At 37.0% G+C, this 12,826-nt stretch overlaps 1 protein-coding gene across 2 annotated transcripts in view; it reads left to right on the plus strand.

Moving 5' to 3' along the window:
• The window catches only part of LOC127450237 (tetratricopeptide repeat protein 39A), a 30,517-nt gene extending 18,382 nt beyond the window's left edge, over positions 1-12,135 (plus strand). Inside the window, exons 9-18 of one of the 2 annotated variants that reach the window (XM_051714174.1) lie at positions 1,075-1,183; positions 1,314-1,381; positions 1,543-1,602; positions 2,459-2,620; positions 5,379-5,470; positions 6,687-6,807; positions 6,976-7,087; positions 9,688-9,802; positions 9,950-10,066; positions 10,957-12,135. In XM_051714174.1, the coding sequence (XP_051570134.1) occupies positions 1,075-1,183; positions 1,314-1,381; positions 1,543-1,602; positions 2,459-2,620; positions 5,379-5,470; positions 6,687-6,807; positions 6,976-7,087; positions 9,688-9,802; positions 9,950-10,066; positions 10,957-11,065 (1,065 nt within the window). In that variant the 3' untranslated portion in view covers positions 11,066-12,135. The other variant, XM_051714175.1, reaches the window with a different exon arrangement.
• The last annotated feature ends 691 nt before the right edge of the window (positions 12,136-12,826 follow it).

Here is a 12,826-nt window from a genome sequence, read left to right on the forward strand (position 1 = left end):
CTTGCATGAACCGCACGTTTGAGATCTCCTCAGAGTGGCTCGATGATATTACGGTCAGGAGACTGTGAAGGCCACTCCAGAACCTTCACCTTTTTCTGCTGTAACCACTGGAGGGTCAACTTGGCCTTGTGCTTAGGGTCATTGTCGTGCTGGAAAGTCCAAGAGTGTCCCATGCTCAGCTTTCGTGCAGAAGAATGCAAATTGTCTGCCAGTATTTTCTGATAACATGCTGCATTCATCTTGCCATCAATTTTTACAAGATTCCCCCATGCCTTTAGAGCTCACACACCCCCAAAACATCAGTGAGCCACCACCATGCTTCACAGTGGGGATGGTATTCTTTTCACTATAGGCCTTGTTGACCCCTCTCCAAACATAGCGCTTATGGTTGTGACCATACAGCTCTATTTTGGTCTCTTCACTCCAAATTACAGTGTGCCAGAAGCTGTGAGGCGTGTCAAGGTGTTGTCATTTGTGGCATTGGCACAGTAAAGGCTTCTTTCTGGCAACTCAACCATGCAGCTCATTTTGGTTCAAGTATCCTCGTATTGTGCTCCTTGAAACAACCACACCGTCTTTTTCCAGAGCAGCCTGTATTTCTCCTGAGGTTACCTGTGGGTTTTTCTTTGTATCCTGAACAATACTTCTGGCAGTTGTGGCTGAAATCTTTCTTGGTCTACCTGACCTTGGCTTGGTATCAAGAGATCCCCGAATTTTCCACTTCTTAATAAGTGATTGAAAAGTACTGACTGGCATTTTCAAGGCTTTGGATATCTTTTTATATCCTTTTCCATCTTTATAAAGTTCCATTACCTTGTTACGCAGGTCTTTTGACAGTTCTTTTCTGCTCCGCATGGCTCAGTATCTAGCCTGCTCAGTGCATCCACGTGAGAGCTAACAAACTCATTGACTATTTATACACAGACACTAATTGCAATTTAAAAAGCCACAGGTGTGGGAAATTAACCTTTAATTGCCATAATATTTTATTATGTATTAATTTAAATGAAATGTATAAATGATTAAATATTATAATTGTATTAATATTTAATCAGTATTTGTATACGTGTGTAGGAATTTGGCATCTCTCAGCTGTACACGGGTGCCACCTCTCACACTTTGCGCTCAATGCTGTGTGCTCTGCTCCTGCTCTGCTTCTACACGTTCCTCTCATTTATATTGGGTAACAGCTCTTCATCTATACCATGAAGTGTTTGTGTGAATTTATCGATATACACAATTCATATTGGTACATATTGTTATTTCTGGTTAATGAGAATATAATTATTCATGTGAATGTATAATTCATGTAGGTACAGGAGAGGGGGAAGTAGAAGATGCAGAGAAGCTTCTGAAGCCATTTCGACTGCGATACCCACGTGTACATCTCTCTTACTTTCTTTCTCTCTTCATCTTTATTATTTTTTATTTGTCCTTCAGGCCATAGTGTGTGAAGATGATTCACTTTAATTCTTGTAAGTTTGTGCTCGTGTTTTACTTTAATTGGTGTTTTTGAAGCTCCTGTCCTGATTATCTCTCCAGGGAGCAATTTTCCTCTTCTTTGCTGGTCGAGCAGAAGAGATCAAGGGCAACATTGATGAGGTATGAAGAGCACATTTACCAGCACACTGGAATACTGAAGTATTACTGAGGTTTTATGTTAAATATGATCACATAGCATTTCTTTTTATGCCTTTAAATGGCTTTAAATTAGATATGCACCGATCGGCTCCCAATATTTTTTGACCAGTTATTGACTAAATTAAAACCATCGGCATATCGGTTATAAGCAGAAATGAAAAACCAATGGTTTATTTATAATTAATTAGTAACACACTTTGTAAAAACTCCAAAATAATAATAGCCACAAGATGTAGAGGGGTTGGAACTCCTAAGAACATGTAATATTTAATTTTTCTTCTTTCTTGTTCTCACATTAATGTGAAAAAACTGGCATGAATGGACGTGACAGTTGTGAAAGTGGCACTTAGCTATAGGCTACATGATGAGGGAAACCATCCAAAATGCTTTGAAACCAGTAGACTTTGACTTCTAAGACATCGGTATAATGTCCATTAATGCTGCATGATTAACTGAATTAAGATTGAAATTGCAATATGGCCTTATGCGATTACTACATTTTAAAAGGCTATGTTTCAAAATACTGTTTGCATTCAGCGCTTCAGTCAGCGCTGTGTGAGCAAGCGGCGCCCTCTAGCGATCAGGACGGCATTATCAATTATATCAATGGACCCTTTTCACACTTCCGGGTTTTGAAACGCAGAAGTAAAGGATGTATGTACAGGCAACGCGCAAAACTTTACATGTACTGTGCTAATGATGAAATTTTGCATCACGTACACTGTGCGCGAGATGTTCTGGCACTTGAAAAGCTAAAGTATACTTTGGCCTTAACAGTAACTAACATCATTGCGTTGTTTTACCTTGGTGTGTCCAGGCGGTGGCACTGTTTGAGGATAGCTGTAAGGCGCAACAGGCATGGAAACAGTTCCACCACATGTGCTACTGGGAGCTGATGTGGTGTTTTACCTATAAGAGGCACTGGAAGATGGCATACTTCTACGCAGACCTACTCAGTAAGGAGAGCCGCTGGTCAAAGGTGAGACCGCTGTTGACAAATCGCAAAAATGGTAAGAGCTTTCCAATATCACAAGCTCAATCTGATTGGCTGGATTGACACCATTTCAGGGAGTCAGGATGCACAGGTTTTTATCAGTCTCTCATGTTTACAAGGTACCAGATTGTTGCTGTGAAGGCTGGCAATCAGAAGGTTACTGTTTCAATCCTCAAAGGAGTTATGAGCCATGAGTCATTACTATTTTGCCCTCAAGTAAGACACTTATGGCCGAAACATACTCTGCATTAGTATGTGAATGCAGACACTTCTATTTACGCTTTCCTATATGTGTCATACTGCAATTGATAACTCAACGCAAGTTTGAGTTGCATTCTCAACGTTTGCCACAAGGAGCACTATAGCGGATATTTGTGTGATTGTCCGCTTCTACAGTGAGTTTTCTCTATTTGTCAACTACTGTCATTTCGATCAACAGTTTGGAGAGAATATTGTTGAGAAAGTAATTTTAAGTCAATATATTTACAGCAACTTACCTGAATAATAACAAATCTAGTTTAATGGCACAGATTTTGAAGGTAACTCTATCGCCCCCTTGAGTACCGAGGTTTGTTACCACCACAGTCGTGCTAAAACGCACGTCGTAAAGCTTGTTCAACCGGACCATGCGTTGGCAATGCGTTGGCATACTCGTACTTGCATTATGTCTCTGGCCTTAAAGCTTAAGGCTATGTACACATTAATCCGGATACATTTGAATATAGTGTTTTTATCTTCGAAATGCTCTCCGGCCACGCTGCTGTTTTCAAATGATTTACAAAAGTTGCTTGGCTGCACGAAATGTCATAAAAGTGGATTACAGGCAGAACAGCGCCGCTACAACGTGGGCCGCCATCTTAATATTTTCCGGTTGAATGGATCACATAACTGCATCACATACTACAAAAATATGTCATCGTTTTCGAATATCTCCGTTTACCCTGCCCACACTACAATGCGAAGACAGCATTTTCAAATGTATCCGCTTGGGAGAGTGTTTTCGAAAAGCTCAGGTTTCGCTGGACAAAAATGTGCCTCAGTGTGGACAGATGGCCAAAACATAGAGAAAAAGATGTGCTTTCAAGCTAAAACATATTAGTGTGGACGTGGCCTAAGTGTGTAATTTTTGGCCACCAAACTACAAAAATAATCACTGTTTTCAAAACTTCTAGATTCTAGAAAACCCCGCCTGTTTTCCATTGGTTGTACAAACAGAAAGTCCCACTCCAAACTCACACCATTCCTTGAGCCAATGTTGCTGTCTTGGGCTGGACGGGTTGCTTAGACAAACAGAGCAGTTTTGATAGTGCCACTGTGTTGCACTTTTAGGTGAAATCAACCTACAAATAGCTTGCATATCTTTGACTCTGCATCTTAAGCTAGGATATGAGATCATTTAACATCGAAAAAATTGCACTCCTCAACTTTAACCCAAAGTTACTCCAGTGATACTGAACCTGTAATAAGTTCATGGTGTCATTCTATCGCAACATCGCAGTCACAGAAACTAATTGCACTGGTCCTAGTCATAAATACAAATTGTATTCAAAAGGAAGACTGATTACTGATTGCAGTGCAATTATGTGTACATGAAACACCCATTTGTTTTTTTTAATGTCATAGTTTGGTTGTCTAAGGTTGATTTGCGCAGTTGCCAAGACATCTGTCACACAACTCTTTTGAAATGGCCTCCACCCAGAATGTAAATCATGTGTAGGATTTTATTGGTGCTGGGTAAAAAAGCATGCTTTTGGTTTGTGTGCATTCAGCACACCTTTCAAATAAATAGCAGTGGACCTATCTTTGAACCTTGTTGGGGCGTTTCTTTCAAATGCATTCAATTTAATTAATTCAGCCAATGATACTGTGTTGTTTCATTCTAGAGAATATCTCTTTATTAGAATTGTTTGGATGAAGTTGTATCATGTGTTGTTTGCTTAAGTCAAATGAGTCATATTTCAGTTTGGCTTGCAGCATTCTTTTATCAACCTAAAGGGGTTTATTTTTTGATAATGACTGACTGTAAATGTATCTAACTTATGCATGGCTATTTACCAAATATATAAATGAACTGACATGAAATATTGATTTCAGTTTAGTTTCATTTCGAGAAAACAAAAGAGACTGTGGAGTGATACGAGAGACATGAAACTAGCACAGCTACAGTATGTAGGAAACTGGTTACCTGGGACAGTGGTATAATATACAGTCTTTCGTTCATTAAAAATATTTGACTGCAGAATGCTGCTGGTGACCAATCAGAATCAAGTATTCCAGAGAACCATGTAATATTAACTGATAATTATTGTAAGAAGTGTTGCAATTAAAGTTCTGTTGTGCCAGGCATCAATTTCTCAATTATGACGCTTCTTGACGTTTGATGAAATGTTCTCAACAGTTTCAATACAGTATTTCCCAAATGAATGTTGTGGAGTTAGTCAACAGTAGTCTTAGCCAACAATTGTGGCATAAATGTAGAAAGAGTTCCACTTTGAGGAAAAAACTAATGTCTGTATAGGTGTAAAGTCTGGGTTTGCATTATCCTTTTTTTTAAATGAAGATAATTCGTTTTTTGTTATATTGCAGCGGTTAAATAATGATCATTGTGTGTGAGAACAGTAGCTGTGCAAATTGGCTTTGTGGTCTGATGTCTTGGCCGGGGTTTGTTTGGGCTGGTTGGTTCTGTAGCTAGTTGTGTTTTAGTACATTGTACAGAAGGATTAATGTAATATTTCTCTCTCAGGCCATGTACGTGTATATGAAGGCTGCTTATCTCAGCATGCTTCCAGAGACAGAAGCTCGGCCGTTCGGGGATAATGAGGTGGATCTCTTTAGGTAAATACACTCGCATCTAATTAACTAAGCTTATTAATAATATTAATTGAATGATACAGCAAAATGTCTTTGTGCCTGTGTTTATTGTATGTGTGTTAAAGGGATAGTTCACCCAAAAATTAAAACACGAAAGGTACATTTTTGCAGAATATCCTGGCCACTCTTTTCCATATAATTAAAGTGAATGAGGACTGGGGCTGTCAAGGTTCAAAATGAGAAAAAGCACCATAATGAATCATTCAGACATGTGAATAACAACTTTATTTTCAGTCTGTGACTCACACAAAGCTATTGAATGGCTGCTCAAGACTTGAAAGTCTGATCTCACAGTAAATTCGGTTGACTTTTAAATCAGTTAACTGCTAAAATCAGTCTGTGCTTACCGAAATGTGTAACGCTGCCCCTGTACGGGCACGTGTGAGCTCCATTTTCCGGGTGAAATGTCCATAGAAGGGTGCCAAAAACGAGTTGTGAAGCGAGTTGTTTTCAACTGTACAGGCTGTAATACAGTGAAGAGGAATACTTATTTTATAAACTATTCCCTCCAACCCAAACCCTACACCTAAACCTAACCATCAGTGAGTAAAAATTTAATGTTAGAGGAAAAAATGCAACCTCTGAATCATGTTATTTACTGATTATGCAAACGCTTTTACTTCCTGGTTTCAATGCGGGATTCGAACATGGGTCTCCCACGCTGTTGACACGTTGTGTTTCCGGTCTCGCCAAAAAGTAAAGTAAACATGCTGGAGCTGATGCAAAAATGTCTGATAGGAGATGCCGCTTGTCGTCTGTGAGTCGGAATAATGTGGCTGAACTTTTGGAAACAACTTGCCAACTTCCTGCGTGATCGTTTTGAATAAAACGCTTAAGCTGTATGAACCACTTTTATGAAAAATTGAAAACCTTTTTTGTAATTTTAAAGCTTGACAACCCCAGTCCTCATTTACTTTCATTATGTGGAAAAGAGCGGCTATGATATTCTTCAAAAATTCACCTTTTGTGTTTAACAGAAGAAAGACATTCATACGGGTTTGTAACAACATGAGGGTAAATGATAATCGAATTTTCATTTTCAAGTGAACTATCCCTTTAACATGGTGTGGTAAACCGAGCTTAACAATTAATTGATGAATGGACAGATGATCTTTAAGATGAAATGAAGTTGTCTCTTTCTCATTCATTTCCTGACTCTTTTTATTTCTCTGTCTCTCAGACAGGTTCCGACATACAAACAGAAGATAGCAGGAAAATCTCTGCCCACAGAGAAGTATGCCATCCGTAAAGCTCGACGTTACAAAGCCAGTAATCCAATCAAACTTCCTGTTCCTGTGCTTGTAAGAATATCATATACACCATTGACTATTGTCAATGTTTATTTATTTATTTATTTATTTCACTAGGCTGATTTTTGTGTCCTAAAGACAGAACAAAATGTACCATAACATTCATTCTGAAATGTTATATTCAAATGTTGTAGGCTGATAATCTGCTGCATATTTCAGGAGATGATGTACATGTGGAACGGCTTCTCCATGATCAGCAAACAGCCTGAGCTCACAGACGGGATAATGGAGACACTGTTAGAGGTAGAGCGCACCCTACAGGCTTCTCCAGGTAATGCAACACAAAGTCCTCTGTGTATTAAATGTTGAACTCATGTTAATATTGTTTTTGGGCATATATATTTATTTAGGTACTATCACTCCGCTCTCTCTCTCTCTCTCTCTCTCTCTCTCTATATATATATATATATATATAAAACACACATCTTTGGAAATATGTCTAGGTACACAAATTTTTTAAAGCTTTATGCATTTCTAATGACAATGCATTTAATTTTTTTAAATTATTAAAAAAAATAATAATTATTATTAATTTTGTTAAACATTACAAAATTAAATTTGATGGAATTTTGTTATGAAATGCATAAATCAAAAAATCTATTTTTTTTAGTGTATATAAGAGCTTTTCAATGAAAAATGATGCTATAGACGATAAAAAAAAACAAGAGATGTAAAAAATGCAATTATCAATAACTTTAATCACACATAAAGAACCATTTTCAATATTGTGTATCATTATATCCATATTACCAATTGCTACATTGAAAATTGTATTGTCAGTAAGCCTTGAATTACATAAAAATTTAATTTATAACTTAATTATTTCTTAAATTATTGAGTGACATTAATGGGCCCTCATTAGAGGTATTTCTAATTCCTTAAATCACCCTTAAAACAAGTTATTATTTTGAACAGGAGTTTTAAAAAGTTTTTTATGCCAAGGACCCCCAACATATGATGATACCCTTGCAATTTTTTTTTTTTTTTTTTATCACAAAACTATTTATTTGTTTTTATTTCTTGAGGTGATTAATTTCATGATTTCTGACCAGTCTTTAAAAAGCAGAATGATATAGTAATCATGTCAAAACATTTTAAAAACATGTTTTGCACTTTTTTTTTTTCCTTTGACATTTTCTGTGGACCCCCTATAGCAGGGTTCCTCAACAGGCGGCCCGCGGGCCGGAGAGACAACTGTTTGGCCCGCGCCAAAGGCCTGATCACACCAAATCTGTGACGATTTTGCGAGACGAACCTCCGACGAAACACACACAGAGTCCGTGAAAAATAAAAACCAAACACAATTTCACCCTCATACAGTAGGCGGCAATGTTGCTGTTCTACAAACATTTTCCCAGTCTCCTGCCCTGCCCGGCTGTGAATGCTAGATGAACACTGTTAAGGCATTTATTTACCTATTTTGGCATAACTGTTTCATTATGTTCTTTCCATGGTGTTGACGTATGTTGCATAAATATCATCCTGTTTATATTAGAACATGTATTTTGCTACAAGTAAACGGACTCCTGAACCCAACTACTCTATTTATGATGTCTGGATTAATGCCTGGATAATATAACACAAGGTTCTGTGATACAAATACACATGCACAATAGTGCACATTAAGAATAACATGTATAGTACAGTACAAAATACGATGCATAGGCCTAATATTACAAATAAAAATCACTGGCTCACGGTCTTTACTTTTTTGAAATTATTGCAATACTTTGTTATATTTTCCTCGCAATAAAAATAGCAGTGTTGTTCTGAAGTTCGTTTGTGTACAGTAAAATATTGCATGTAAAGATTCTTTTTATGGGATATTTTTACTACGAACTTAGTGCAAACGAATTGCTGAACCTCTCTGCTATTTTTAATGGCAGGAGAATATGATATACATTAAATAATGTATATTAAGACAAAACACCATAAGCAGCCTTTCAAAAACAGACCAGGTGTTTGCAGTACAAACGGTTAAATAATATAATTTTCGGGGGTGCCAGCTGCACCTACATCTGTGAGTCATCATTTTCCACCATAGTGCACATCTTGATCAGTGTCTTAGGATTGCTACAGCAGAGTAAAGTCCCAACATCAGAGGTTGCTTCAGCCCGTCGCTGTCACTTCTCTCATTGAATGGGGAGTATATGCCAATTAATACAGGTACAGTTTGACCCCCATTAATCAAAGGAAGAACAATAACAATATTAATGCTAACAGGTCTAATAACCGAATTTGCAATTAGAGAAACTGCAGGGAGTAGGTCCCGTTTGGAGATGAGCAGGAACTGTTCCATGGAGAACATGGAGATCCAGATTGTTCATTAAAGTTTTTTGTTTTTCATTATTTCATTCAGTTTTTATTATTTTACTTTTTTTCAACAGGCAAAGTTGTGTAGTTTTGTTTTTCTGTATACAAACAAAATGTTCATAATTGTTTGAATAAATAAAACGGGCTACTGAGAAAAAAACGTAAAAAAAACAAAACAAAACAAAAAAACAGGATATTTATGGCACGACTCTTTTAACAAAAACAATCAAAAACAACAACAACAATAATAATAATAATGATAATAATAATAATAATAGCAGCAGCACAAACACTTTTTCATAACATTGAGGCCGGTGGCCCTTGGCTTTGTATTGTTGACAGAATATGGCCCTTGGTGAAATCTAATTGGGGAACCCTGCCCTATAGCATCCCATTTGGCCCCCTGCATTAAGTGTTCCCATAAGACACCAAAACAGTTTCTCCAGTCAGGGCACCTCTAACTTCATCACCTAAGCTCCTTATGAATATACTGCTTAGATTGTACATTATAATGCATAGTATACTGTGTAGAATACACACTTTTTTCTATTTGTGTAGAGAATGAGTACACGGTTGATGACACATGTGTAATCCAGCTTCTGAAAGGGCTGTGTCTGAAGAACCAGGGCCAGATGCAGGCTGCAGAGGACTGTTTCAACCAGGTTTACACCAGGCTAGTGTTTCACACACATGCTAATGTAGTAAAAGGATTCCCTATTTGCTTTTAGAAATATGTGTCCTTCCCCGTGATGCCAGTGCAATGCATAAATAAACAGATTTTGTTTGTTTGTAATGTTTTTTTTGTATGCATCTTTTACAGTGAAAAGAAGCTGAAGTTTGATCATTACCTGGTTCCGAACGCTCTGTTGGAGTTGAGTCTTCTGTATATAGACACGGGGAGGAAAGAGCAAGCTATCAAACTACTCAAGAAAGCAAAGTGAGTTGTATACCTGCAAGAACTGATGCACGCTTAACTTAAAGGTATAGTTCACCCAAAAATTACAATTCTCTCATCAGAAGAAGAATATCTCAGCTCTGTTGGTCCATACAATGCAAGTAAAAGGTGAACAAAAACTTTGAAACTCAAAAAAGCACATAAAGGCAGCATTAAAGTAATCCATAAGACTTCAGTGGTATAATCCATGTCTTCAGAAGTGATCCAATTGTATTTCAATGCAAACAAACCAAAACTCCTTTTTCACTATACTTCTTGCCATTGCAGTCTCTAGGTACAGTTATGATTTTAATATAGATTACACTTTCTAGTGCATGATTCAGATGCTAGATGGTGCTAGGAAGTGTAATCGAGCTTGAAATCTTAATCGCCAAGGAGACTGCTGATGTCAAGATTTATAGTGAAAAAGGAGTTACATTTTGGTCTGTTCTCCCCAAAACTGATTGGATGACTTCAAAAGACATGGATTAAACCACTGGAGTTTTATGGATTACGTTTATGCTGCCTTTATGTCCTTTTTGGAGCTTCAAAGTTTTGGACCTAATTCACTTGTATTGTATGGACCTGCAGAGCTTAAATATTCTTCTAAAAATCTTCAGTTGTGTTCAGAAGAAGAAAGTCAGTCATACACATCTGGGATGGCATGAGGTTGAGTAAATGATGAGAGAATTTTCATCTTTGGGTGAACTATCTCTTTAAGTTTCTATTTTATTCATATTTATGCAGTGTGAGTTGATTAGAATATTTGTTCATTGATTGGTTGATTTCAGTTCCTGAATATTCCATTTCACACAAAATAGTACAGACGTTAAATACATTGCAAATGCCGTATCATGTTGATCCCTGTGTACTTTATTTGTGACTCATGCCAGGAATAACTACAAAGAGTACTCGATGGAGTCTCGTACGCAGTTTAGGGTCCATGCGGCCCTGACCAAACTTAAAGCTGACACAAGTGACCAAGATGAAATAACATTGTGAGGAAAGAAAGAATGATCCTCTGAGGACCGGAGCCTGGAATCATGTGGTCACTTTATCGGGAGAAGGAAAGACTAGAGATTAACCGTGTCCTCCCTGTATTCGTCTAGTGGTTCTGCCCGTTTCACACTTCCATTAGAGGGTTTGGGCGATATTATAGAGGGGTACATTGTATATTCTCCCCTCAGAAGGCTTATGTGCTGAATTGTTGTTCATTTTAGTGACATTTTCCAGATTTAAGCCCGGGTTTAAGCTCTTGTTTGTTTAAATGTAATAATATGTACATTTTAGAGAGTATTACAAATCAAATTTATGTTTTCTGCTTTTTGTCAAGTCTGAATCCTGTACAGGTTTAATAAGGGAAAAAAGTAAAGGACTGGAAAACTGACCATGTTTACAAAAATGTAGACAAACCATTTTTACACACTTTAAGTTCTAAATATGATTAAAACAAGTTGATAATTGCTGTATGGAATTATACAAATACAATTATATTTGAAAGCAATAATAAATTACGAAGAATAAATCATGACCTCGTAAGCAACATGCGTCATAAATATTCAATTTGTCAAAGCCTGTGCCCATGTTAGATATGTAAATGTGCAATTTTTTTTAAACGCATGTAATTAGGTATATTTTATTTGAGAGTTGTTTGTAATTTATCCAAATAATGATCTAAAAATTCTTAATTGTAATTTAATAAAATTACTAGTTATTTAGTAATCACAACAACATGCTACAGCAAGAATGACATATATCTACAACATATTACAAACGTCTGCTTTTCCATGCATTTCTACAGTGTAACAGCGACATCTAGAGGTCAAATAAAAACAATCACGTGGAATTTGCTGTATCTACATCTTTCATCATTGACAATAGTCATCCATATTTTTACTCACTCCAATGCATATGATTTAAAAAACATTTTTTTGTTTGTTATTATAAAGAAACATTTGACTATATAGAAACATGCTGCATCATACATACAGTGTCTTTAAAAATAAACCTGATTCCTCATTAAATCTCATCTGGTGACATACAGCATATATACACACACTGATCAGCCACAACATTAAAACCACTGACAGGTGAATTGAACAACATCAATTATCTTGTTACAATGGCACCTGTCAAGGGGTGGGATAGTATATATTAGGTAGCAAGTGAACAGTCAGTTCTTGAATTTCTGAGTGACTTTGACAAGGGCCAAATTGTGATGGCTAGACGGCTGGGTCTGAGCATCTCCAAAACGGCAGGTCTTGTGGGGTGTTCCCGGTATGCAGTGGTTAGTAACTACCAAAAGTGGTCCAAGGAAGGACAACCGGTGGACCAGTGACAGGGTCATTGGCGCCCAAGGCTCATTGATGCGTGTGGGGAGCGAAGGCTAGCCCGTCTGGTTCAGTCCCACAGAAGAGCTACTGGAGCACAAATTGCTGAAAAATGTAATGTTGGCCATGAAAGAAAGGTGTCAGAACTGGACCATGGAGCTATATTTACAGCTCTGGAAAAAATGTAAAGATCACTACAAAATTACCAGTTTCTCTGGATTTACTATTTATTGGTGTGTGTTTGAGTAAAATGAACATTTTTGTTTTATTCTATAAAGTACTGACAACATTTCTCTCAAATTCCAAATAAAAATATTGTCATTTAGAGCATTTATTTGCAGAAAATGACAACTGGTCAAAATAAAAAAATAAAAAATGCAGTGTTTTCAGAACTCAAATAATGAAAAGAAATCAAGTTCGTATTCATTTTTAA

Source organism: Myxocyprinus asiaticus, chromosome 13 (genome assembly GCF_019703515.2).
Source record: "Myxocyprinus asiaticus isolate MX2 ecotype Aquarium Trade chromosome 13, UBuf_Myxa_2, whole genome shotgun sequence".
NCBI classification, from domain to species: domain Eukaryota; kingdom Metazoa; phylum Chordata; class Actinopteri; order Cypriniformes; family Catostomidae; genus Myxocyprinus; species Myxocyprinus asiaticus.